The sequence below is a fragment of the Grus americana genome, chromosome 7 (genome assembly GCF_028858705.1).
Source record: "Grus americana isolate bGruAme1 chromosome 7, bGruAme1.mat, whole genome shotgun sequence".
NCBI classification, from domain to species: Eukaryota; Metazoa; Chordata; class Aves; order Gruiformes; family Gruidae; genus Grus; species Grus americana.
Window position 1 is genome coordinate 14,450,876 of NC_072858.1, and position 26,697 is coordinate 14,477,572.

General features: G+C 43.3%; 1 protein-coding gene across 1 annotated transcript; it reads right to left on the bottom strand.

Moving 5' to 3' along the window:
- Positions 1-333: 333 nt before the first annotated feature.
- Positions 334-26,661, bottom strand: PDCD11 (programmed cell death 11). Its single transcript, XM_054832288.1, has 36 exons — positions 26,531-26,661; positions 25,631-25,742; positions 24,913-25,044; positions 24,565-24,732; positions 23,503-23,664; positions 22,764-22,887; positions 22,216-22,397; positions 21,549-21,656; positions 20,874-21,080; positions 20,431-20,555; positions 19,732-19,792; positions 18,899-19,045; positions 18,524-18,775; positions 17,484-17,627; positions 16,588-16,788; positions 15,854-16,024; positions 15,250-15,469; positions 12,816-12,968; positions 11,739-11,854; positions 11,053-11,573; positions 10,482-10,544; positions 9,904-10,012; positions 9,302-9,391; positions 8,868-8,970; positions 8,165-8,342; positions 7,477-7,533; positions 6,559-6,681; positions 6,136-6,258; positions 5,742-5,937; positions 5,203-5,328; positions 4,728-4,871; positions 3,429-3,679; positions 2,605-2,773; positions 2,179-2,332; positions 1,455-1,620; positions 334-764 (listed from the first exon to the last, which is right to left on the bottom strand). The coding sequence occupies exons 2-36, from the start codon at positions 25,730-25,732 to the stop codon at positions 593-595; spliced, it is 5,520 nt and encodes a 1,839-aa protein (XP_054688263.1). The 5' UTR covers positions 25,733-25,742; positions 26,531-26,661; the 3' UTR covers positions 334-592.
- Positions 26,662-26,697: the final 36 nt, after the last annotated feature.

Below are 26,697 nucleotides of genomic sequence, written 5' to 3' on the forward strand. Positions count from 1 at the left end.
CCTTGGAGAAATCAAAACCAAACTGGACATGGTCCTGAGCCACCTAGTCTAGCTGACCCCTGCTCAAAGCAGGGGTTTGAACCAGATGATCTCCAGAGGTGCCTTCCAACCTCAACTACGCCACAATTCTGTGTTGCTCTGCCAATTTCTAGGAGCACAAAGGCACTTGAGATTATTCTTTCAAAGCGTTAATTCAGCTGAAAGGCACGAATGTTATCTGCCATCTTGACAGAGAGAGAAATCAATTTGTAAGACATCACTGTACTTAAAAGTAATGGGTCATAACTGCACCATTTCCCCAGGAAAGAAGAACAGGCATGGCTGATGTTTGTATTGATTATAAACCAGTCTATATTTAAAAACACGTCTTCAAAGTCATCAACAGACTAGGATTATTTGTAACATCTGGACAAAACTGCAAATATTTATCAAATCTTTTCCTTTGATTGTTTGTTCTTTCCAGTTTGGTTTGGTCATAGACCAATACTGTCCAGAAACTGACTGTCCATGGACACTCACAGCAGAACTCTACACCTCTCAGTTCCCGCACTGCATGGAGAGCTGAGTCTCTCTGCTTTTACTTGCGCCGTATTTAGGTGTCAGCAAGGGAACTCTTGGTCTCCACATACTCAAGTGCTGCTCTTTTAACAGCCAGGACACTTTCTGTTGTACCAAATTTCTTCTCATAATCCAGGTAGCGTTTAAAGAAGAATTTCATCTTCTTTGGTGCCAAGCTCAGGTGTATGACCCTCTCAAAGATGTCGCTGCAAGAAACCAAAGTGATTCAGATTGCTGCGTTGGTGACAGCACTCAATACAAGCCCTGCATTCTGCCTTTGAACAAAGAGCAGAAATTCAGGGAACACATTCAGCCTGCTGCAAAGTGCTGGTGCTTGAAGAGATTCCTGACAACCGGCCAAAACCTCAAAGTAGAACCCTTCCATTTGCTCATAGAACTCTAAGGCTGCTGCTCAACTTAAGCTAAGATCCAGCCACTGTACTCGACCCTGTGTTCATTAAGTCGATGTGGCTGGATCTGTACTGTGGGAAGCTGGACTTCCTTTTGTCAACTCTCAGAAAAGGGAAAAAAAAAAAGTTTCTCCATTTTTATGTTACAAGATACACAAGGGCTTAATCTCGCCCTTCAGATACAAGGCGATCCCTCCAGAGGATGGATGAATCTCAGTGCAAGTCCTCTAGTTTCTGTCATGCAAGACCACTACTTACAAATCAGTCCCCCTCTGCCCTATGGATCTCCTTGGAGTCTCCTCAGTCCTGGCAAGGATAAGCACTTCCACACCCCCTAGTTTTCTTTCTCTAGGTGATAAAAATTCTCTTTTGCTCTGCTCTGGGAAACCCTATACAACCCCATGCTGCAGGGTACCTCTGCTCTTTTCAAGCGTTGCTCCAAGCACTGTACTCTGCCCCATGCCAGCCTGCTGTAGCACAACTTACCGTACTTCCTTCTGGCTGCCATGTTTGATCATGATGTCCATGTAGATGGACCAGATGTCTGTCCGCTTGGGATAGCTGCTGAGGGTGCTCTCAAAGAGGGCCTTGGCATGTTCTGGGTCCCCAAAACGGAACTCCAGCTGTGCAAACCTTGAAATGACATCCACATCTGGAACAAGTAACGACATATTAGGGTATTACAGCATCTCTCTTCCCTATGAGCAATCAAGTGATAATCACACAGAACAGAGGCAGGCACAGACAGCACCATCTCTACCCAGAGACAAAAGGTTTTGTTCTAAAGTGGTTCTGGACCAAGGTGGGATCAGAGTGGGAGGGACAAGGGTCACAATTCACTTCCCATTTCAGCTCTCTGCAGGAGACCAAAGTTTATTCTTACATTCAAAATGCATCTTGCAGCATCCATGGGCAGCCCCACAAACCTGGCTGAACTTTTCCAGAGGGCTGTAAGACTCAAAGTTGTCTTTGCTTTGGGTGCTTTGCTTTTCCCCATCACAGCAAATTCTGTTACAGGAGGATTTAACATTGATATCCAGGTTGAAGTTTCCCCTTCCCTGAGACTAAAGGGCAGCACATTCAGCACCAACTGGTTGCACTTTTCACTTATTACAAATATTGTCACAGGCAGAGGTATCAGAGAACCGTCCGTCTACTGGAGACCTGTCAACACATGGTCCATATTAAAGATAGGGAAGAGAGTGCTTACGTTCTTTGGTGGGCAGAGCCTTGAGAGCACGCTCCAAAAGCCTGTGTGTAGCCTCAGTCTGGCCTTGCTTCAGGAGGAAAGAGGCGTATTTCAGCCACACAGATTTCTCCTGACGGAAACGCTTCAGCATTGTCTGGTACAATTCTTCTGCTTGCTGGAAGGGCAGGGATGGGTTAGATCAAGCCAATTCATAATAAAGCCTTGTAGCTTTAAAACTCTTACTCTTGGCCCAGGTATCTCCAAACACTTATGCCAGAAAAGCAAGTATCAATAGTTCTTTGTCTGCTGTCAATCGTAACTATTAATCCCAGTTAGGAACAGGATAGGCCTAACATCTGACAGCTGGAAGCTTGTACAGCCAATATTGGTAGTTTACTGGCATGACTGAATGGGATACGTGCCTGGGACCTGCTTGCCCTGTCTCACCTTGTACTTCTCAGAATTGGCATAGATGTCACACAGATGCTGGAAGACTTTCAGAGGTTCATTGTATTGAACAGCTCTCTCAAAGACCTTCATCAGTGTCTCCTCAGTTCCATACATGTTCTCCAAGTTCAGCAGAGCTACCCAGACATTCAGCTTCTCCTGTTCTTCCCTTAAAGCACATGTAAACAAGAATAGCCTTTTACCAGTCTCTATCAGCTTTTTGCAAACCACTCCACAAAGACTCACTAACTTGTAGCCTGCCTCCAGGACAAAGGAAAGGGGCACACTGCTCACTGAAACACCACTTTTAGAGCAGAGCACAGCAGTTGTTTCACACTACAACTTTTGATCACTGTTGTTTGTAATTAAAAACCACAAGGATGATTCAAGAAAGCACAATATACTTCATCATGCTGTAGAGATGATTTAATATACAAGGGTGCAGCCTATAGAAAAAGCAACAAGAGTTCCATGGTTTGTTTCACGTTTTGATTTAAGGACAACACCGCTGACAGCATTATGCTCTTCCAAACCCTTCTGACTGCTCAGAAGTATGTCCATGCAGTCAGTGATACCTTGGGGAGTTACTGCACTCATGAGCTGCAGCAAGTCAGCTGCAGGCCAGCTGTGGTGACTCAGGCCAGACCTTCCAAGGGTCAGCTGACAATTGCTGCCATTTAATCCTTTTGAGCTCACTGAAACACTCTGCCACGCCACACACACATGCACACACACTGATGATGCTACCAATGCTCTTCTCCCACCACAACTACCCCACCATGATTTGTTCTTTGGGGCAAAGAAAGGTAGAACCCCATTATTACCTGAAGCAGATTGTTTTAAGCGCTCGCTCTGCCACAGCTCTGGCCTTCTCAATCTCGGTAGCCTGGAGGTGGAAAGCCATGTACTGTAGCCAGAGGATGGAGCTGTTGGGACTGCTCAGCACCAGGCGGTCAAAGTCATCTGCTGACTGGGGCTGTCGACTGGGGTCCATCAGAGCTGCCTCTAATTTGCAGAGTTCCTTCTCCTTCTTCTGCTTCTCTAGCTCTTTCTCCTTCTTTGTTTGTTTCTTCACCTGAAAGAGCAAAAAAGAAGGCCTGGGGAAAAAGCAGGCACTTCACGTGGGATTAGGCAGGCCCAGCTAAAGCACAGCCAAATCTCAGTATGTCCAAGGCTATGCAGTTTTCACAGGAAGAGATGAGGCCAATTGTTTAAGAGAGGAGGAAAATGGTACACACACCTCACCCTTTCACACCTCCAAGAGCAGCAGTACATGAAATCTCATTTCTTTTAATTAAATACATTGAGGGACCAAATACTTTGCTAGTCTTGCACCCCAACTGCAGCATTCACACTTCACACACACACCCCCACACTCCCCCCCATTCTTCCATCTTTACCCTCCAGCCTAGTGCTCACCACCACCCTCCACTCTGTAAAAATCCAGGATATATGGGGAGAAATTGTGGAAGATTGGAGTATGTTGCTGGATCACCAGAGTGACCCAGGTCTAAACTGGGAACTGACAGTGCCATAGTTCTCTGCACAAGGCATCTATACCTTAGGCAACAAAGCATCGGCCATGCACAGCCTTTACAGAGGTGAGTTTTGAGGGACAGGGAAAATCCTGAAGAGCAAATGTGAAAGCAATTAATGAGCTTGTTTCTGATTTTGCTGAATTGCTCACAATGGAAAACTCTTCTAAAAAATTACAGCATAAAATATTTTGTGTTTTTCCTCAATAAAAGAGGACTATAATTTGAAAATGTTTTTCATAACCAGGTTTTCCTGTAAAAAACACTCAAGAAAGTAAGAAACAGAGCTGACATCAAACACAAAAATTTTACTTTCATGAAAACGTTTGTTTGACCCTAATTATTTTTTAGCATGTCAACTTGAGAAGTCCTATTTTCATGCAGCCATGCTAAAATAGGGCCTTTTCCTCCTCTGCTTCAGAGAGATCTGCTGCTAAGCCCAGTGCTCAGAGTAGTTAAGGAAGTTCTGTATCAGCTGTCAGAGATGTTCCCCTGGGTTAAAAGGTTTTGCTGTGGGGCAAATAGGGAGACATCACAATACAGCCACCATGTGGTGTCTCCTGTGCAGGCAACACTAGTACACAGTACCTTCAACTGTGGATCTTCCTCCTCCTCGCTCTCTGAGCTCTCTTCCTTCTGATTCAGCATAGGTATATCCATTGCATTCATGTCCTCATCCCAGGTGAAGCCCATGGAAACCTGCAGCCTGGGAGCTTCACCAGGTTTCCTTACCTGTTTGGAGGAAGACAGGGAATGCCCTGAGTTTTAATTTGAAATTTTACACTGAGATCAGACAACTGCTGTTTGCTTGTGGCTTCTCTCTAGCCAGTAGTATTGACATCTCACATTTGCAAACAGCCCACCAGCAAAAACATTAAACTCTGGTCACCTTTGCTGTAATTTAAACTCATTCCATCTCAAGCCATTTCCAGATGACACAAACACCAGTCTGTGTGACTCCTATCTGCAGCAATGATACCTACCGTCATCCAAGTCAAAACTCACACATCTCAAAAGGGCTGGAAAGTCATTTCAGGCTCAGGTTCTCCTCCAAACTTCTCACCTTAGATTTCTTTTTAGCTGCCTCTTCCTCCTGGTCGTCATCCTCCTTCTCCCGGTAATATACCTCAATTCCACTGTCATATTCATCTGCTGTCATAGTCATCTTCCTTCTTTTTCGCTTCGCCTCCTGCAACAAGGGGAAATGAGTGGATGGTGGAGGGCAACAACTGGGATGAATCTTAAAGGCAATTCTGATCACAAAGTAAAGAGCTTAACAGCAGAGAGAGGGTGGTACCCTGGCACAGCACCCCCCACTACCCTCTCACATAACAGACACAATGGAGAATAAACCCATGCTCACTTACATATGGCACCAAGACCAACAGGACAGGCCACACAGGCAACACAATCAGGCTGCTAATTCAGTCAACTCCTACCCGAATGGAATAGTTTCTGATCTTTGCTAATGTCCAATGCAATTTAATCTTTTTTTTCCTACTCTGTATAATTCCTCACTCTGATCCCAGTGGTTCTTCCTAGTCCCTTCAGTACTTGGGCCAAACAAGTCCTTTAGTATGTTCTGTACAAGCACATCCGTACCTGTTCACTTTCAGAGTTTCCTCTTCTCCGTTTTGTCTTCAGCTTAAGCTCTTCTCTCTTTTCACTATCATGTGCCTCTGTTTTCTCTTCCTCTGTATCATATCGTGGTAGGCCTAGGGATTCAGGCAAGACACTTGGCATCCCGGTGTCCTCGGGCAGGAGAGAGAGTTCAATATGTTTTTCTTTTCCATTTACACTGTGGTGCATTGCCAGGAGCAGCAGGAGAGAAGAAGAGGGGGGGAAAAAAAGAAAAATCAGAGCATTTACAATGACTGCAAAGATATGAATTTCTTTCAAATCTTCCTGGCTTTTATCCTCCCTCTTTCCATCCCCTCCTCCTCCACCATCTCCTTTCTACTAATTCATGGCCCCTTTTAAAGAACGTTGGACCTACCTAAGCACCTTGGCAGTGAGCAGCTTTCCTTCAGGCAGGTACTTTTCATATAAGGAGTGTTTCTGTACAAAGTAAGGGGAAACATTCTGGAACAGGATTCGGCCCAGAAGTGAAGTGGACAAGCTGAGAAGAAGAAGAAAACCAAAAATAAGTATTCCATAGTGGGGGAAAAGGAAAAAAAAAAAAGTTCAGTGACTATATTTGTGGCACTACCAGTTCTATACAGTGTCACACAAACTTTCCCTACTTTGATTTCATAGGCTCAAGAAAGAAGCAATGACATCTTGATTCCCAGGAGGAAATTCATTTTGTGACATCGCATTAAGCCAGAGACCACCCCCAAACAAGATTCCAGAATCATACATTCAGAATAAGTTCTCCAAGACCACTCATTTCCCAGAACAATTTTCTTATGCTACTCACCCAAAGAATACACCTGATGGAGTGATTGATTTGACATAGCCTCTCACTAGCTGGCCTTTTTTAACATCCTTAATACATGTTATTTCAACATCCTCCACTTTGCTGTTGCTCTTTGGGTTTAGTCTAGAAGAAAAGAGAGGTTAGAAGTTAAAGCACCTATCTGAATAATCCACATTCTGCTCTGGATATCAAAAAAAGAAATTAGTATTAACAGCAGCTAGCGCTTTCTGGAAAGTGTACCGGACCAGAGACACCTTCAGTTTATTCAAACATATTAATGGACTATCTGCATCTCTGCCAAGCTATACATAGCATTAGGGAATAGACATGCTGCTGTAAACAAAGTCAAACAATACAGATCAGCCTGGCTTCCTCTGACATTAAGGAAATGAGAGTAAAATCTGTCTGACATTCTGCATAGCATTGGCTTGGGTTTTTTCCCCCCACTTATTTCTAAGATACCTAATTCCCCATGGTTTATACATTTTTGTTTCATAGAGAAGAGAAACCAAGAGGCTAAGGACTAAGTCTGCTATTTAATCAAAATGGTTAAAATGCAGCTGAACATTGAGAAGTAATGTGTTTGTATTGCAAATTCAGTGGTGGAACTTTCCCTTTCTTCCCAAATAAACAAACAAAAGTTAAGTCAGGTCTAGAAACTACGATAAACAGAAATTAAATCTGAACCCACTTGATCAGCTCTACATTAAGTGTCAGACACCTCTACGTTTGCCAATACAAAGGAAAATCTTTATGAAATAGGAACAAGTCTTATCCCTTTAAAAAAAAAAAAAAAAAAAAAAGTCTTCCTTGCCCTTTTAACACCTCACACAGATCCACCCAAACCTGCGGTTACTATATTTCACTATCCTTTTCTGCACTAGTATGAGATCAACAGATTGGAGGGATGACACCTACCGGGATTGCCGGAGAGATAACTGGATTTTGCCGTTCTCACTGGAGAGGATGTAACACCTGCATGGCAGAGTAAGGGGAGAAAACAGAAAGCTTTTTTACCTGTTAAAAAAAGCCACAGGTAGAAAATAGGTATTTTCACTAACAGAATGAAGCTCTAGAGGAGACAAACCACTCTGTCACTTGGAGCACTTGCTGTCTAACACAAACCAGCATGACACAACAGTTCATGAAACCAGCTAAAGGGTTTTTTGAAACAGATCTACTTGCTTTACTCAGTCTCTATTGCTGGTACAAAAGCAATTACTTGGCCTGCTGCACTCTCCAGCATTCCCAACAAGTCTGTGAAGTAGGGAAATGCAATTACTTGTGCGTTACAAATGTAAAGACAACCGACTTGCCAAACAGCTCACAGAACAACAGCAGAGCTCAGTCTCATCAGTGCTTTAGCTAAGAGAGTAGCTACTCTCAAAACACAGTCCAAGGCATCAGCTGAAAAGGGGCTGCTTCACACACGGAAAATAAATGACTTTCACCCAAACGCATGTAAGGTCGTAAGTCAGCATTAGTTCTTAACTACAGACTGAACCTTGCAGGTCTGGCATCATCCTATGGCAGCAAAAAGCCTGTCACTAAAGGGGAACATTTCTAAGCCTTGCGGCTTGAGGCAACATGAAAGAGAATTACTGACCTGACAATCTTGCCAACTTTGAAGTCACCCAGAGGATTCTCCGTGTAAGTATCACTCAGATGAAAGATGCTGACTTTGCCAGTCTTCCCACCTGGCAGCGCGATGGTCAAACCAATGTGTGGAGTCACCTTTGTTACCATGCCTACAGTGATGGTGCCCTGCTCCAGTGACTGAATTCCTGGCAAGAGTGAAGGAGGAAGAGGGCTTCATAATACTCTAAAAGTATGCAACCAAAGCAACAGGGGTAGTGAGTCAGCAAAGCTGATTTTAGTTGCCTAGTCACATATCAAACCCACTAACTTTTGGTAAGGTGCAGTCTATGCACACTCAGTTCACAGCAACATTTGCCTTGGTAGCCCAGACAAGGTCCCCTAGTTGCACAGTTCCAGGATGCAGAATAACTGACAAATGTTGACAAATGTACCATTTCATGTCTGAGGTCAGAAGGGAATACGTTCATAAGCACTCAGAGAAGGGCTTCAGCCTAAGACAGTAGGAAAGTGATTCTTTAGACTAAAGATCTGACCCCTCTTGCCTGGCATGCTGCTACATCTGGGTGAGGGTCCCAGGGGTTAGTTCTGTCCTACAGGGAGGTACAGCTTGGCTCTGGAGTATAACATCTTCACCTGAAGGGTCGGTGCAGGCCCACCTCTGAGTAAAGCATCATACATGGTGGGGTCCTGCTGTTAAGGCTCCACTATACCTGTGAGTGACAAGCAGAGGTTTGTTTCGGTGACATCTGTTCCAGTCACTGTAGCTGATATCGCCTGGCCATTTTTGAAGCTCTTTTCTGGATGTTTTAAGACCTGAAAGAAAAGACAGATTTCCACTTACTACCAGAAAAGGAGTAACTCACACAACTCTGACTGGTGTTTCTCCTATGAAACTTTATGCTTTCTATACACATCTTTGATGTGTACACTTGACTGACAGCTCAGCATTGCTTCAATGGCTCTGCTATCCTGAGCCAAACTAGCCACAGGCATAGTACTTGCTTGTCAGTGAGGGGCAGTGATGCCTAAAAGGGCAGAGCACTGGATTATGAGTTCACATGGATGTCAGAAGTGTCTGTAGTCATTACTTACAGCCATATGCATGGAAAAAAAATTGTCTAGCTTATCTGTAATGGCCTCTTACCTTGGTGTTCAAAGACAGCAGCAGATGAGGAACTCTTCCTCGAATGTCAGGGGCAACTTCTACCTCCAGCCAATTTTTGAGGATGTTATACTGAGAAGACACCAAATAACCAGAGAAGACAGCATGAGAGCTCGAGGAAAAAAAACCTTCCCTGGTGGATTCGCTAATTTTTAAGGCTAGAAAGAACTACTCCAGCCTTGGCTCTTGCACCAAGCAAAAATGGTGATTCGGCTTCTACTCTTACAAGATAACGCTGCTGTGGTTCACAGGCAAGCGCACACAGGGGACCAGCAGTGACAGTACTTTGTGCTGGTGGCATATGCAATTTCTCAAAGGCCCTTTTGCCAGAGTGCAGGGTGGGAGGCATCTGCTGGCAACAAACAGGCATGTCGAAAAGGATGAGTCAGCTCGACTCCATCAAGTATAGAAAATGTGACTTCCTTCTCCTGCTCTCCCCACAAGACACTGCACTTTGCATAGGCCACTCTCACAGTTAACAGAGACCATAGTAGTATCAGTGTTTAGGTCTGAACTAAGGCCCCTGAGGTCACGCCCACTCGCTGCCTCCCCCAGCACACTTCTTAGGAAGACTCTGACCTCACCTTTTTCACAAAACAGGTGACGGTCTGTCCAACATTGTAGAGTCCAAGTTTCTTGAGGGGACTGTTTTCTTTAAGATTCAGCATTGCTGTGACTTTCCCTTCTATTTCGCTGTTCGCAAACAAAGAAAGAGGACATCAGTACGACAGCTTTGGTCCTGATGATGAAGACAGGAGTTAGAAACTCTGATTATGGTGAGCCGGTACTACTGTGACAACGCCTTTGTGACATTCATCCCCATCCCCCCCCAGCTGCATCCTTCTGCAGGGAATTCTTCCCTGGGCTTAAGAGGGAATCCTTCTGACATGAACAGACACGTGCCAGAGTACAGACTGGCAGAACCTGAAGCCAAAAGGATACTCAAAGGAAATCATGTGCTAGGAGAGCACTGTGAGGTTTAACACAGCTCCCAGACCCAAGTTAATGTGAAAGAAAGAATAAGAGGCCTTGCCACATTGCATACATGTGGAAGTCCTTGCTCATGGCCAGCTCCTTCACAAATGAGAGGAACAAGGGAGGGAACCTACAAGGATACAAGGTCTATGAAGCATCTGCAGACAGCACAGAGGCCAACACTTACCTTGGTCGAATGCTGAGCTCTGGAATGGACCGTGTGAAGTGTGGATGGGTGATAGGTAGGTACCTAAAAAACACGAAAAGGACTGAATTTTGTCATGACCTCCCCAGGCCCCAGTACCCGCCTGTAATGCCTCTGCATTGGCAAAAAAAAAACCCCAAAACCAATAACCCAGGTGTAAGCCCTCTAAAAATACCAAAGCCTTCCAGTTCCAGTTCTTCCTAGTACTATTTCAGTGGCAATTTAGGTACCCAAAGCGCTCTGGCAAATTTAGCCCCTGAGGCCAAATCCTGCTTGTATTTAAGGTTTCCACTGGATCTTAAGAGTTTAGACATCTTTTTTTCTTGCAATCTATACTCAAGATAAATACAGTGACACAGACATAGAGCTAATTCTCTGAAACCTGGATCTGGGATAGAATAAAATAGCAGATTTCCTCAGGCCTCAACCACTCCAGCAAGGGTAGCTGTGACAGTATCTGTTGACAGAGGGAACAGCCTAGATCATCTGAATTGAGTAACTGTTTCACCCCTTGCATTCCCCAAGAAGTAATATTATGTGCATGTTTTCTCACCTGTGAGTATTTACTTCTCTGCCTCCAATGACTCGTGCAGTCACCTTCTGTCCAGCTTTCAGAGTACACGTTGGAAAAGAGCCTATGGGCACTTCATCCAGAATCCGGGATGCATGGATTGAACCTGTCAGCTTGTCATCAATAGCAACTGTGACATGGGTTGGTTTGACGGATTTAACAGTACCAGTAACAACATCCCCCAGGGAAAGCGAGTGCTTCACAGCAGCAAGCATCTCTTCTACTGCTGTCTCAGATTCATTCCGGACCCTTACAAAAACATTCTTCTTTGCTGGGCCTTGTACCGCTAACAAGACTCCATGGTCATTCACTTTCACCGCTTTCAAGGTTGCGGAGATTATTTGTCCCACCTTCAGTTTTTCTGAGTCAAAGCGGAAGGTGTCATTGAAGTGAGACGCTATGGGGATAGCTGCCAGCTGGCCTGTTTCCAACAAAGACACGATGGCAAAATCTTCTGCTACGTGCTGCACGATGGCAGAGTGCTGGGAATTCTCTGTGAGCCGCTAGACAGAAATGGAGATAGTGACTTTTCCTGCTGAGATTCTGATTCCTTCCACTCTACCTCCCACAGTTCTAAAGAAGGAAATAGCCCCTCCCTTAAAATTCATTAATCGCCTGGAGTTTGCTAGATGAACAGAAAGATACAAATCCAAAAACTCAACACATACTTGCTTGGGTCTTTGTTTTAACAGTTCTTCCCGAAGAGAAACATACACCTTGGATGTGAGGGCATCCACATGAAGAACCAATGCCTTGGTTTTCTCACCAGGAACAAGATTTTTGTCTACAAATGAGAATAAGGAGATTATCTCCTGATGACAGTGAAGAATTTTGAGCAACTGAGCTAGTGGCACATGGCAGACCAGAAAGGTTGCCTGTGGTTCAGTTTAATTCCTGAAGACCATAGTGATAAAAAGACTGCTTAATTACTAACTGTAATTAAGTTACTGTAACAAAGTCAACTTAGTACCAAAGGTATAATAAGTGTCTTTAGGAAAAGAACAGATTCCTCCATTAATGGCAAGGAGGAAAATAAAAGGGGGCTTTTTATTCGGAAAAAGTCTTGATACTTTCATGGAAGAACTAAATTGGTTTTACGCAGATGTAACTCCTAAATAATGCAGACAAGGCTGACTAAACACAAATTCAAGGTAATATAGGTTTTGAAAAAGATTATGCTAACATTTGCACAAAACCATCATCAGTCTATCTGTTGCTGAGGAAACAAACTCCTCTGAACACAGAAGTGCTGGGATATCACTCCTGCTGAAGTTAGCCATTTATGTTGGTTTCATTGGTTTATTCATTAAAGTTTTAAAGTCACATTGATTTAAAAGAAAAATTAACAGCAATTTCAGATAGATCATACTCCAAGGAACATATTTCTGAAGAAGAAAAAAAAAAAAACAAGAAAGCTGGAGCTTGTATTAATAGTTTGTCTATATACAGAATGCTTCAACTAAGGATCTCAGAGCACAAACTAGACCTTACAAGTCGCCCAAGATTTGAGGTAGGATTAGGTCTGGTTTACAGATGGGGTAACAGAGGCACAGGCAGGTTTAAATTATACATTCCAAATCACAAATGGGTCAGCAACACATTAGGAAACTCAACTACTCTTCAAGCCCATCCCAACTCTGATCAGCCTCCTCCCATGTTAGTTCTGCAGCAGCGGAATTCACTTCAGGACAGACGTTTCAAAGTTCAAGAGTGAAAACCAAAGCAAGCAAAGATAAGAGCCTCACCTCCCAGATGGTAGCGAGTGGCTGTTACAGTCAAGCCTGTGACACAGCTGCCACTGAACAGTGCTGAGCCATCCTCCTTCATGTCCTGCACGACCAGCTGCAGCTCCTTCCCAGGCACCAACTCACAAAGGCCTCGGGCCATGCTGGGCTCCCCTAAATAAAGGGAAGAAAAAGTGGGAAGTCAGTTTTACCTATGTTGTTTCTTTGCAAAACAAAGACAGCCTTCACATTTGCTCAAGAGTGCAGAAACAAGTACTTTTATCCACCTTCATAAAGGTAAACAAAGTTTAGGCTCCTAAATCTGTAGAAATACAAAGTAAATTCTAAGAGTTAATCAAAAAAGAAACACTTTTGTGTTACGGATGTGGTAACTTTGGAGACAACTTTTTCCAATCTTGTAGAAACACTGACACACAGCACTGCATATAGAAAAAAGCGAATGGAAGATAGATTAATACTAAAAGCACAAAACAGACCTATCACTTCACAATTATAGGAAACAAAACATTAAACACTACTGGATATAAAACGAACCTAAAAAGGCAAAGTTAGAATTTGATAGAAATCAACTGCAATGTATTCAATATTCCTAAAACTAGAAGAAAAGCATGTGAGAAAACTTTTGCTGGAGGCAAAACCTGTAATACAAGTAGACAAATCTATTTGTACAAACTCATCCTCATGTCAGTACTACATCTGGGTTATCATAAGCACTTGAGTGCCAGCGTAATTATCCTTGTACCTTCTATTTAAGCAGATCCTGGGTAAGGCTCAGGGCAGTTAAAAAAAATCCCTCTGTGAAAATCAGGCATCCCATGCACAAGTATCAACGATAAAAACCAACTTGATGATGACAGCATGCACAAATGCCAATTTCTGAACCATAAGAATAGGAGCAATTCTTGACTGCCAGTAAAAACAGTGCTACTGTCCTTCACTGTCGTAGTTAAAAAAGCACTGCTAGATGAAGGTAGAAATGGTAATTTCTCATCAGTGATGAGCTACCAGCAAATACAGTATGCATACAAATAATACATTGTTACTCTTGTCAATGATTCCTCTTTATTTTGATGGACAAACCTAGTCCTATTTGCTTAAACGCAATAAGAGTGCCTGCTGCCTGCAGTGTATAATAGGCAAGTAAGGAAATTCTTTTGAATCAAAGCCTTCTCTGTTATTTTAACCCTCCAAAAGCATCATTCACTTATAACAGATGTACTCTTCTTCAGAAAGCACCAGGGGAAAAAAGATCATGGCTTCACCATCAGACAGCTAACTTGCGCAGCCTTTCTAACGTCACAGCAAGTGACACTGATGCACTGACTCAGGCCAATTCCAGTTGTCTTCTGTCCTTCCATTGCTTTTGAGTACAGAAAATTAACATGATGTCCACTCTGTCCAGGCACCAGTGCCATTTTTCCTAAACTAAGTAATTAGCAGTGGTAGGTCTCAAGTGCCTGCTTCTAATACATGAGTTTGCACGCAACGAGAGCCTCCCATATTGCTTATCACCATTCTCTTTTCAGGCATTTGGGGAAATTCAGGTTTGGGCATTGGGCAAACTGTTTTGCTTCAGTGGTGCTTTGTGGTAATTCACTCAGGCACACAGAAATAAACTTCTTCTGGACTTCCACGAGTCATTCTTCCACTTAAAAAAAACAACCACCCAACAGAAAATGCATGTGCCTACACCTCTGTTGGCACACTGGATAGGTTTCACAGCTTGGCCCAATACCCCTTATATTTGTAAGCACTTTGGAGTTTAATATCTGTTTACTAACCAGAGAAATCAGGTCTGCAGACTAAGGCTCTTAAAATAGCATACTAAGAATTAACCACTGCTAGATTCAAAATAAACAAACAGAGACAATGCTTCATGTGACACATAATTAAATGGTGAATCTAATGCCACGTGCCTCAGTTGATTAACTTCTAGATTGGTTCATAAAGCAATTATAAATATTCACACCAAAAAGGTGTATCCAAGGCTGGAGAAAGGCTTTGGTCCACAGAACATCCAGTCTCACCCTGGCCTTTCTTACTTTCACCTTCATAGGCCCTTCAAGGATCCCATCCTTTTGTACCGTTTTACCTCCCTTCCTCTTTTGGTATACGGACCTCGCAGTTTGTCTTTTTTTTTCTCTTATTTTTAATTCTCTAAGCTTCAACCCAAAATCAATGTAAGAGGCCTAGCAGACTTCAATGAAAAGAGCAGCTTCTTTGGCTTATTCCAGCTGTAGATCCAAAAAGCCTTCTTGTCAATGGCAGACACTGCACGCGCATCCTTCTTCTAATAAGCTCCTCTTGGAAGCCAAGTCTTTGCTCAAACTGACCTTTCTTTCACTTAAAAGAAAATGTTTTTCCCTTTTCGTTCCTCTGGATCCCCTTTTTTTGTGATATGATTCCCTTTACCAGAACATGTGCAATCTTTTACCTCTTCTTCTCAATAAGTTCCTGATTTCTTTCATCTCCTTGAAATACTGATTCAGCAGGGCAAAGCTCTCTGCAGCAGAATCGCCTGAGCTGCACTCTGACACCTTCAGATTGAGGAGCACACGCTGCTTCTCCTCATCAATGCTCATCACCTTCGCAATCACAGTCTGTCCCACCTCAAAGTGGTCCTTGGTGTCTGTCACAAACTTGTCACTCATGCTCTGTAAAAAGGAAATAAAGGGGCAAGGGTTACTCAGCACATCTGCCAACTATCAACCACCTGCAGTGCTGTTCAGAAGAAGGGTTTGAGTTAAGACTTCATGAAAATGCATAAGAAAAATTAACTAACGAAAAGCCATCAATTAAAATTAATTACTGAAGTCACATGAAATCCTTGTTGAAGATTATGCTCACTTGAATAAAATCCTTTTTTTCATTTTGGAAGTGAATTAAAACACAAACCCAAAAGCAGTTTTTACCCTACTGAAGGAAGCTGTGCAAATGCAGGATCCACAGCCTTATTGCTCTCTCCCTGTTACTGTATCTTTGCTAAAAGCCACATTTCAAACATCCCTGATGTTTACTGAAGCGAATGCATTGCTTACCACTTTGGGAGCCAGTCCTGTTACACCAAAAGGGAACTCCACAAACACTCCAAATGGCATCACATTCCTCACATAACCTGTCAACAGCATCCCAGGCTGGATTTCAGAGAAACTTCTCACAACTTGCTCCTCCTGTACAGCAGAAATCACTGCAGACTTTCTGCTCAAGATCTGAACAACCAGTTAGGAAAAATGGGAGAAGATGAACAAAAGGACCCAATGCTAAGCAAATCTCTTTGTGCTGTGAACCACTGGGCTAGAGCAGTTTTTGGCAGGTTAGACAGTACAGGAGCTCAAAATCCTGCAATTCCAATTTCTGCATTGATCTCTCTACACTAAAATTTAGCAACCGATGTCTCTTAAGCTGCTCAGCATTAAAGATGTATGCTTCACACTAGCAGAAATGTCAACTTCCCAATATTTCAGTTCTGATTTTTGGTATAAAAACAGCAACATTTTTGCTAAGGTTGCAATACGATTAACAGCCCAGAAGCTGGTTGGGAAGATCAGTCAATTCACAACCAAGTCCTGGTTCTGATGGGATTCTAGCAGCAGCTGAGCCTCACTTTTAAGACAAGCAAGTTATAGTGGCTCTTTGAAGCATTGCTAGCTTGACAAGTGCTTCCACTTCAACACACTAACTAGTGGAGCTACTGTTTATTGCAGATACTCTGGATTCCTGACATATCTCCTTCCCCCTGCTTTGTTTGACTGGTTGAGGTGGCAAAGGATACAATATGCTCTCCCTTGTCACTTAGGCACATAACTCTGGGCAGGACATCTCCCTCTTGAAGACAATGCCACAGGAGCTTGCAGGTAGCAACAAAGTCAGAGAGGTGCACTGTGGGAATCGAGGCTATCACGTTGCCTTCATCTTCTAAGATAGAAACCTCTAGCCCATTATCTTTCTTCTTCAAGACTTTCACATCAACCATCTGAAAAGAGAACAAATATAGTGATATAAAATTCCAAGTGTCTTCGAAGTCATCCCTTTTGATGACACCAAATGGTGTGCTGCAGGGGCTCTGACATCGCCTCCCAGCTATATTTGAGAAAATCTCACAACAGGGCCAAGCCTAAAGAGCATGCCAACACTGACAGTGAAATAAAAAGTAATTCTCAGCTCCCAGAGAAATCAAGAGCTAGAAACATTCTCTGGGTTGTGACTTTCTATTTGGAGGGCAAAGAGAGTAATTTAAACAAGATTAGAACTGTTCTGTTCCTGCATTAGCAATATCTGCAGGGTGTTGGAAACTGTGTTCATTCCAAAGACAACAGGGAAGCATTTCAAAACATTTCTCTGAAGTTGTCCTTTTCCAGGGATCAAAAGCAGCTGGCTTTCGAGTGAGAACAATCGGCAGCATCCAGAAGAAAGAGGACTCCACCTAAGAGTAGGAGCACTAATTGGTACCTCCAGAAGGACTGTCCTGGGACTTCTTTATCCTGACCTCTGACAACAGAGATCCTGTTTTTCATCAGGAAGCCAACCACACAATAAGAAATGCACATTTAACACTAGTTCCTGACCACCAACACCTTTTTCCTGAAGCAAAGTTGTTCAAAGTGATACCAAATTGTTTGAAAAACAAGTAGGAAAAGGCAAAAAGGGAGCAGTCATTGAATTTAATACCTCTCCTATTTGATATTTCACTTCCTGTTTCTTCTTCGGAGAACATTCCTTTTTGTCCTCTGGGGCAGACTTGCTTGATAACCTAAATGACAACAAGAGTCTTTCCTGCTGGGGCTCACATTTTAAGACCATTACTTTAACAACCTGCAGGGGGGGGAAAAAAAAAAATCAAAAAATGTTTTTAAAAGTTTAATTCAGCTGACCTTCCTCCTCAGTGTGCATTACCTACAAAATGAGACAGGGAAATGCATACACAGTACACTTTTCTCTCACACCTAAGGACAGCAGGCCAGTGACTACAACTTAACAGGTTCAACCAGAGACAAATGTCCTTCTGATCACACAGATGGAAAACGCAAGTATATAATCATTAAATGACTTGCTAAAGGTATGTAGCAGGCCTGTAGAAGAATTGAGAATTTAGATCTCCAGATTTGCACTCAGAAATCTTTACTAGAAAATTACCCTGCTCCTTAGCCAGCCAACAAACAGCAGGATTCAAGACAAACAAAAGCACCAGAAAAAATAACAAAAAGGGCTGAGATCTCTATAAGCTTGCCCACAACAAAGACCAGAATTTGGTGAACAGCATGGTTCCCAGAGTGCCTGATCTAGGATGAGCAGGATTTGAAACAAATGGGAAACCAGAATAATGCAGTGACAGAAAACCTCATCCTTCTGATTCTGTAGGTAAGAGTTTTAACTTCCTTACAAGAAACTGCAGTCTAGAACTCTAAACTTCTACTAAGATCTCAGTAATTCAACCAAGTGTAGTCTCTATATCACATACCATGGTGCCTCCTGCACACCAGAACAGAGGTCACCTAGAAACAAAGACAGGTCTGTAAAATACTCAAAGAGATGTCCCTTTCACAGCCTAATCTGTTTAAACGGAGCACAACTATCACTTAAAGCGAAAGAACATAAACATCTCTTGGTGTATCTGGTTTCTCCAGGGGAAAACCCATGTTGGAGTCAACTCAACTGCAGATTTCTCTTTTGCATTCGAACACAAGGCACAGCATAGGTACATTAATTACCTGGCCTTCATGGAAGACTTTATCTGGACAAGATATGGGTTCTGTGCTCAGCTCATTGTTGGGTACCAGACCTTTGACATCATTGTAGAACTTCACGATGCAGCCAAACTCCCTTGCACAGACCACAAAGCCATGTGTGATCAGTCCTGGTTTTGCGTCTTCATAATGGGAGAGGACTGGAAGCTTTGATTGGACAAGACTTTTCTTTAGAGTAAGGATCAACTTCCTTCCTTCAGGATTGCACTCTAGCACCTACAAGAATGGAGTACAAGAAGGTTCAAAAAGCAGGTTTGCCATTGTCTGACCAATCCAGCTGCTAAATACTCAGAACAAAAGAGTGTAAAGCAGCTGAAGACCCTGTCTGGCAGCTCTCACCCGACACCTGACTTCATGTCCTATGTTGTACTTCTTCTCAGGCTGCTTCAGGGTCACATCAGCAAGATGCATCAATGGCACAAGCCCTTTAATCCCATCAGCCACTTTCACCTGCATCCCAATGGGTTTCAGAGCAAACACTTTGCCCTAGAACCCAAAACAGGGAAAAGGATCAGTAAATTCAGCATGAAAAGCAGACTGTGCACAGTTAGGAAACAACCAAGACACTGCATCACCTATTATCACCAAATCTAATCACCCTCTAAAAAATAAAATCCAACCCATGCTCCACCCAACCACTCTGACCCATTAACTTTCATACATTTCATAAGGTTGTTTTACAGCTTCTTTTCCTTAAGTGTAGGCCACTTCTGCAAAATCCCTATTGACTCTGGCAAACTAGAATTGTTTCCAGACACATATCCAGTTCAGTCATGACTCAGACATAAGAACAATAATAACTGAGTAACTTTCTGCCCATCAGCTGATTGTGATGGTCCATACATTAATTTTTACTTTGAGCGCCAGGCAAGTTTTAGTTTCTTTCACTCAAGGCTTTCTAAAAATGTATTCATGGCCACAAATAAATGACCGTGGCTAAAATTTTATTGCCTTGGCAGCACCATGAATAAAATCTGAACAAAAGGGGGAAAGAAAAGTATCACATTCCATTAATTGAGTTCTGCAAGGAGAGGTTTTTCTCGTCACTTTCATCTCACTAGTCTGGATCAGAAGTTGAACATACATATTAGGCAAAGGAAATGCACATTAGCTAAATCATTGTTCTAAGTATAATGGCCACACAGTACTGCGTAAGCCCTTCAGAAGCTCACCTGCACCACATCCCCTGTGTGGATATCCTGGTATTGCAGAAACCGGGCTTCAATAATCTGACTAGGAAAGAGACACAGCAAGAGATGACCAATCAGTCAACTTGAAGGAAATCCAGGATAAGAGGAAACAGTCCCCCCCTTTGCCTTGTCCCAATTACCCATTATCCCCCACACTCCCCAGCACTCTCAAACTCCAGAGTTTTGTGTTTGACTCCAATTGACCCACCTCCCAAAACATCTCTCTGGACATAAAGTTTAGGGAGGTTCACCAGGCCCCATTCCAGGTGACAGTCACACAGTCCTGGCCACCAGACATGGCCCATGGAAGGGGAACCCATCACCTGTATGGCTTAAAGCCACACAGATGGAAAGACTAAGAGGGAGGAGCAAAATGGGATGGGACTTGGAAGATCAAGGTTCAATTTCCTGTTCAGCCACAGTCGTCCAACATGATCTTGGCAGAAGTAATTTAGCCTCCCTGTGCCTTGGCTCACCAACTATATAGATGGTGTCCCACTTCCCTATAGTATGGGGAGGATATGCAAGATGCCCAGACAATCTGACATGAGACAACAGAGATACAAGCCAAAAACCCCAAATGGCAAGTTCCAGTCCAGCAAAGCAATGTTGTATTTTCCACTCTCAACCACACCCTTCTAATCTTTCAACCAATTTTCTGGAAGAGTCTATGAAACTTACTACTTCAGAGACACAATACACATCTCGTCCATCAGGCTGTAGTCAATGATCCGACATTTATGTTTGCATCCTGCCTTAAATGCCACAGGTTTCAAGGATTTTCTGTTTTTTGAAAGATGTTTCAACTAGAAAAAACAAATTACAATTTAGTGTTTGGAAAATGGAAGCACTGATATTGACCTTAGGTCGAAGTGGTTGCATCCCACAAAACTGTTCCTCTAACATACTCTGTCAGCAGGTTTCACCAGTTCTCGCACAGCAACCCTCCTACATTCCAACCTGAATGAAGGGAGGTATGATTCAGCAAACACCATTCATGTCTTAATTTTGTTGTATTTGTCTCACAAAGAGCATAAGGGTAGAAAATAAAACCTTCTCCTAGCCACCTGGGGAAGGAGGCCAAGATAGCTATGGAGGACTTGCCTTACCACCCTGGTACTTACCCGTGCAAACGCGAGAGTGCCATCATCAAGCTCAAAGACGGCACCAAACTGCTTGTAGAAAGCTTTCACTGTCGACTCCTCCACCACTGCCCCCATGCGATCACTGGAGAGCTGGTTTGGGGATCCCCCAGGCTGGAGGAAGGCCTGCCGTAGAGTAAGGCGCACCACCTTGGAGGTGGGGTGGATAGAGAGGATGCAAGCCTTCATCTGGGAGAAGATGGTATGTTTGTTAAACACAAGTTTGTAAACAAAAGAGAAAGGCACATTGCTCATGTTTTTAGACATTATGCTTGGTAGCTGAACTCTCTGTTCATATACAAGCACCTTCCAATATTACTACTAAGACATCACTTCAGTTCTAACAGCTTCACAGATGAGGCATATTGGGCTTTGTCTGTTGTTTACAGACTAGTCCGGTACCAACACACTGAGGGGAGCATGACCACACAAGTACTTTTTCTATCACTTGAGCATCTCTCATGCTTCCCAAATAAATCTTCCGTTACCCCAGGAATGGCTTTGCTCTTTACAGCTCTAAAGTAGCCATGATAACAATTCAAATAAAAGATGAGAAAGACAGCTATCATCAGTAAGATTTCAGAGACTATTGCACAGAAATGTTGAAGAGATGTTGTAAGACACATACAAACTCAAGCCATCCTTCACCCGCCTTACCACTTGATCTGGAGAATAGTTCATGGATTTCTCTGGGTCCATGTGCATGAAATCCACAATGCCAGTGAAGGAAGACAAAAAGCTCAGTTTCATCCCAAGTGGGGCCACCTGAGAAGGGGAAGGAAAAGATGCCAAAAAAAAATTTGCACTCAGTTTTCACGCAGCTCAAACAGAGCGGAACAATTCACACATTTCACAAAAAGACACTGTCAGTGCTAATCAACAAGCACATCACAAGAGACAGGAAAACTGCTAACAACTCTGCTTTCTACATTGTTTTGCAAAAAAATTCTTTCATTTTTTTGATAATGCTGTGTGTATGCTGAAGACTACTGCCAACCTGTTGAATGTTTTACCAATGTAAAGGCCAATGTAAAGCACAAAATGGATCCTGTTCTGCTTCAAGCTTCATCACCAACTTTAGGTTAAAGCCTTTATACTCATGGCATCACAACCAGGATACAGATCAGACCTTAGGTGAATGGAGGGAGTGTCTAGCAGATAATAGTCTTTGCTACTGTAAAGTAATTGAGCTCAAGCACAAAATTTTCCAAGGCATAAATTCCATCTCCACTTCAACTGTCTCCCTCTCTTCAGCAAGGCTCAAAAAACAAACAAACAAACAAACCAACCAACCCCAAAAAAACAAACCCAAACTTGAGCTTACCTTCTGCACGCGAGCTTTCACCACCAGCCCTGGCAATAAATTAGAGAGCGTCCAGTTCTGTCGCTCTGTTGCGAGGGATGCAGCAACCTCTGATCGATCAACAGACAAACGGACCACTCTTCCCTCGTTCTTTACTTCCACAATGATACAGTTCAGGTTCTGGCCTATTTTCAAGTCAGGCCCTACAAAGACAAGTCACAGCATAAAACCTCCACCAGGAGCACTCAGGGATTCCCTTCGGCTCTTTCCAAAGCTTGTTCAGAGTTCCCCCTATTTTAAGAAGTTAGAACTCCTCTCAATCTAAGTGAAGTCTGCTGCCAGCAGGGATGGATGGGCTTGGAACAGTAGCACAGTCTGTCAGAAAACAGGCTGAAACCCAATGGCTTGTTGCAGACCAGCCACAAAACTGCTGTCTTCAGCAACTCACAGACTCCACCTTGACCCAATCTCACTGAGGTGCACTAATACCAAAAATATAAAAAGCTTTAATCCCTGTCATTCTCCATCTCCATTTTAACCCCAGCAGCTCCTCCTGCACTACTACTTACCTCTCTTGAGCGCTTTAATGTAATTTTGGGCTTTCTGACGAGGCAGGAAAGCATGAGTCCCACTGACTCCGATATCAATGAGGTAGCCATGGTCTTCCACACTAGACACAGAGCCAGAGAGCAGCTGTTGGGAAGGAAGCACTGCAATTCAGTAATGTGATGAAACAGCTGGGTCTTCAAAGAATGCACATCTGGTAAAAGATTCCCCACCATACTCACTTGTTGCATAAGGACAGAGAACCAAGTTTTCCAAAACAGCAGAAAGAACACTACATTCCTTCTGCTCATCTGGCAGTGAGGTCTCAACCTTTATCCAGCTATGCATGTATGGAGTTCACAAACGAGCAGGGAAAAAAATTGGCATGCTCAAAAATAGCAGGTGCTCTAAGTGCAGGCACATGCCTACAATCCTACAACTGGAAACACAACTAAACAACTAAGCCCCTCGGCAAGGCATGTTAAATATTACTCTCTGCATAAATAACAAAAAAACCCACCCAGAAAGAAATCATTAAATAACTTGTCCATATCGAAACAGAATCAGGTGAATGGATTTCATAAGTGACAATCTGGAGCTAAGACCCAATACTGCCCTCTCGTCCCTGGGCTCTTCCATGATGGGAGCAACTCCACATTCTGCTCTGATCCCATGCAAGGACAGACTGAAATGTTCCCCCATGTGCTGTGCAAGAGACACCTCCAAAGCCCAGAGAGGCTGTGACAGGCCCAGAACACGTACCATGCCCAATGCTAGCGATGAAGTGTTCAGACCCTTATTGACCTTCTTGGGGTCGATCGATAATTTGATACTCCGACGTCCATCAGCCCTTTTCTCAACACTGGTCACAATGCACCTGACCAGTGTCCCTGGAGAATACATGTCCAAGAGCGAATTCAAGTCCTGCCCAGCAAGATGATCAAGAGAGAAACATGCAAATTTTACAATATTAAATAATATAAGAAGGCCAGAATTTGTTACCAAAGTAGCTTTTGAAATCAAAATCCCATAGGAAAGTCCTGTTTCTCTGCCAACACTACAATAAAAGGCAGGAAATGCCACAAACACCAGGATCTCAATATAGTGGCAGGGATGAAACTATGTGATGTTAGCAAGACTGGTAGGCTTTGCTTAAAAAGGAATACTGTGTGGGCCAGAGTCAGGAGGTCACAGCTGAGGAAACATCTACATAGCCAACAGTGAACCCAACCTCACCTCCCTCTTCAGCTGAGAAGACCACCACCACCACAAGGCTAGTGTACCCGGCAGATCCCAAATTCCACAATGCCTTGGGAAAATTTATGGGGTACTGACACCAGAGACGGGGTAACAGATTACTCCATCCTCTTTCTTTCTAGCAATCAGCATTGCAAAGTTTGCTTGGAGAAGCCAGTTCCAAACCAAGGTCAGTCTACATTAGCACTAAGCAGCAGCACGTTGCACGCGTCAACACACAATTAAACTGCAAGGACCATGCTACTCCCCATGCCCCTGAGAAACGCCTGCACCCTCACATCATTTTCCATCCACTTCCCTAACTTCCTCCCATCATTGCCTACAGCCAGGGATCTGTCTTTAGCTTCGGCAGCAGATAAGCAACACAAATCTCTTCGTGGTCAACAAGCTGTCTACAAAGTCCAAGGATTATTTAGCCAAGGCTGAGGCGGTGCAGGCTAGCAAATCCAAATCAGCTGCAAACACCAGAAACCAGGCTCCTAAGCAAGACCTCAGGGTTGGTTCTGAGGTATTATTAACACTCCCTAGCTCCCAGGCACAAATCACGTCCCCAGTCCAAGGTCTCACCTCCAGGAGTTCTCCTTGGGCCACCTCCTTGCTCAGCATTTTGCTGTAGGCATTGCTGATCTGTGTGACCGGCACAAATCCTGAAAGTCCATTGGGCAAGCTGATGGCTAGCTCGTATTCACTGACCTCTTTTATACAACCAAGGAGCAGCATTCCCTCACAGAGCGCCTGGGAAAGCGGGAAGAATGGCATACTGTGGGTATCTTGGCAAGTCAGTGACAACACAGTGGTAACCACACTTTTGTCCTGAATCACTGATATATTTTACAGGTTTAACGAGGAAGAACATGCCATTTTTATGTATCCCAGAAAAGAGATGCACACAAAATCAAACATTTATCCACAAACCTCAATTGTGAATGGTTCAATATTCACAACACTGTCTTTAGCAGCAGCTATTTTGTCTGCCTTGAACTTTTTCTGATTTCCTTGATCCTTTTGGCTCCTTTTTCTTTTCCGGGATTGTTCTTCATGGTGAACCTAAAGCAGATTATAAGCAGAGAGGGAAAAAAATAAAAGTGGATAAAGAGATGAACGTTGCACTAAGGCAGAACTCTGCTGCCAGGAATAAAATGAGAAGAACATACTAGGATTGGAGAAAAAAAGAGAACAACTTTGCTAACTGCTACATGCAAGTCTTCCAAAATATCTCCTTTGGGCTGAGACTGATCATTTATAAAACCGTGAATCTTGGGAATGGAAAAGAGTGGCACAAGTGACCTGCACCTCACTCTACTAACAGAAAAAGAAAGACCAAACTTAGTCTATATCCACTACCACCAGCCTCACTACACAAGCACCTCGGGATAAGATGCTTGTGGGAAGTTTAAAAGCTAAAGCCCAATTGATAATTTTGATTGAACTTTTTCTGTCATCACATTCAACGTGCATCAGACATCAGGGATCTTCAAGAGATCAGGAGAAAGGCAGATGTCAGTAGCTATCTCTCTCTGGAAGTCCCTTCTATAGTTTACCAGAGAAGTAAAGGATAGGAAGGATTGCAGGTCATGTTCTGACACTGGAAGAGCTCTGAGAAGAGTTAATCAAGAACACACAAACAACATACATCAAACAAATTGTCCCGCTCTAACTTTGAGTTGGGTGTTTTTCCCTCTGTGGGTTTTTTCTGGATGCCCCCTCGAGGAAAGTTTTCTTCCATAGATGCCATGTTTGCACTTCTATAGGACAAATGACAAAACAGATTACATGTGCAGTTGTTACACTTGTTCCTCACCAACACTGAAGAGACATAAGAGTGAACAGCCCCCAAACTAAGAAAGAATTCAGATGGCTACTTTACAGTTAGTCAGTGACAAAACAGAAATTCATGTCCAAATGTATCTAACATTTGATTACACCAAAGTGTTGCAATGGTCCATCTAAATACACGCATCCCTAAAGCTTTTTATTATTGTCCAATTCTACTAAAGTATTAATTTGTAAAGCATTTAGATGCACCACACAGATACTCATAAAACCACTTTGACCATAAGTTTCCTGAACAGATCTTCATTACATTCAGTGGAGAAGCTGAAATTACCAACTCATCATGGAGAAAGTTGTGAGTGAAACACTAAGTAAGCTTGGTCTGCATTTTAACTTTTTGAATACCATTCTAAAAGGTTAATATAATTTCATACATCTTTGTGTAAGGTATATCTATATTTAATAGAAACACCTTATTTATTAGGTCACGATTCACACGCTATTTACTTTAGCAAACAGTACTTCTACAGCAATCAGCACCGAAACACTACATTGTTAAATTTAAAGTAGTCTGTAGGCATATAAAACCCTTTTAAATATGAAAGCACATAACAAAAGTAAAGCTCATCAAGGCACGCTTGATCAAAGGGCTCGCTAAGCGGCAGAGACACCTTCCACGGCCGGTAACGGAGCCGGCTGCTCTAGCCACACCACGCAGTTGGGCCAGGCAGGGCTAGAGCTCTGCCCGCAGGGGCCTTACCTGCCCCAGCCGCCGCCACTCTGGCCCCCGCAGCCCCTCACTCGGTGCGGCCGGGCCCCGGGCCAGTGCCGGGGGAAGCCGGGGACAGGGGAGCGGGACCGGGAGCCACACGCGGGGAGCACAGCAGGCCGGCCGGAAGCAATACGCGAGGCAGAGGGCAAGCGGAA

Bases quoted from the DNA above. Each gene is read 5' to 3' on its own strand.
- PDCD11 (XM_054832288.1), bottom strand. From the start codon at position 25,732: ATGGCATCTATGGAAGAAAACTTTCCTCGAGGGGGCATCCAGAAAAAA. The intron at 17,628-18,523 runs GTAATTAATGTA...CCCCCCCTGCAG, and splicing joins AAGTCTTCCATGAAGGCCAG to GTTGTTAAAGTAATGGTCTT. The intron at 15,470-15,853 runs GTAAGCAATGCA...TCCTTTTTACAG, and splicing joins CAGGACTGGCTCCCAAAGTG to AGCATGAGTGACAAGTTTGT.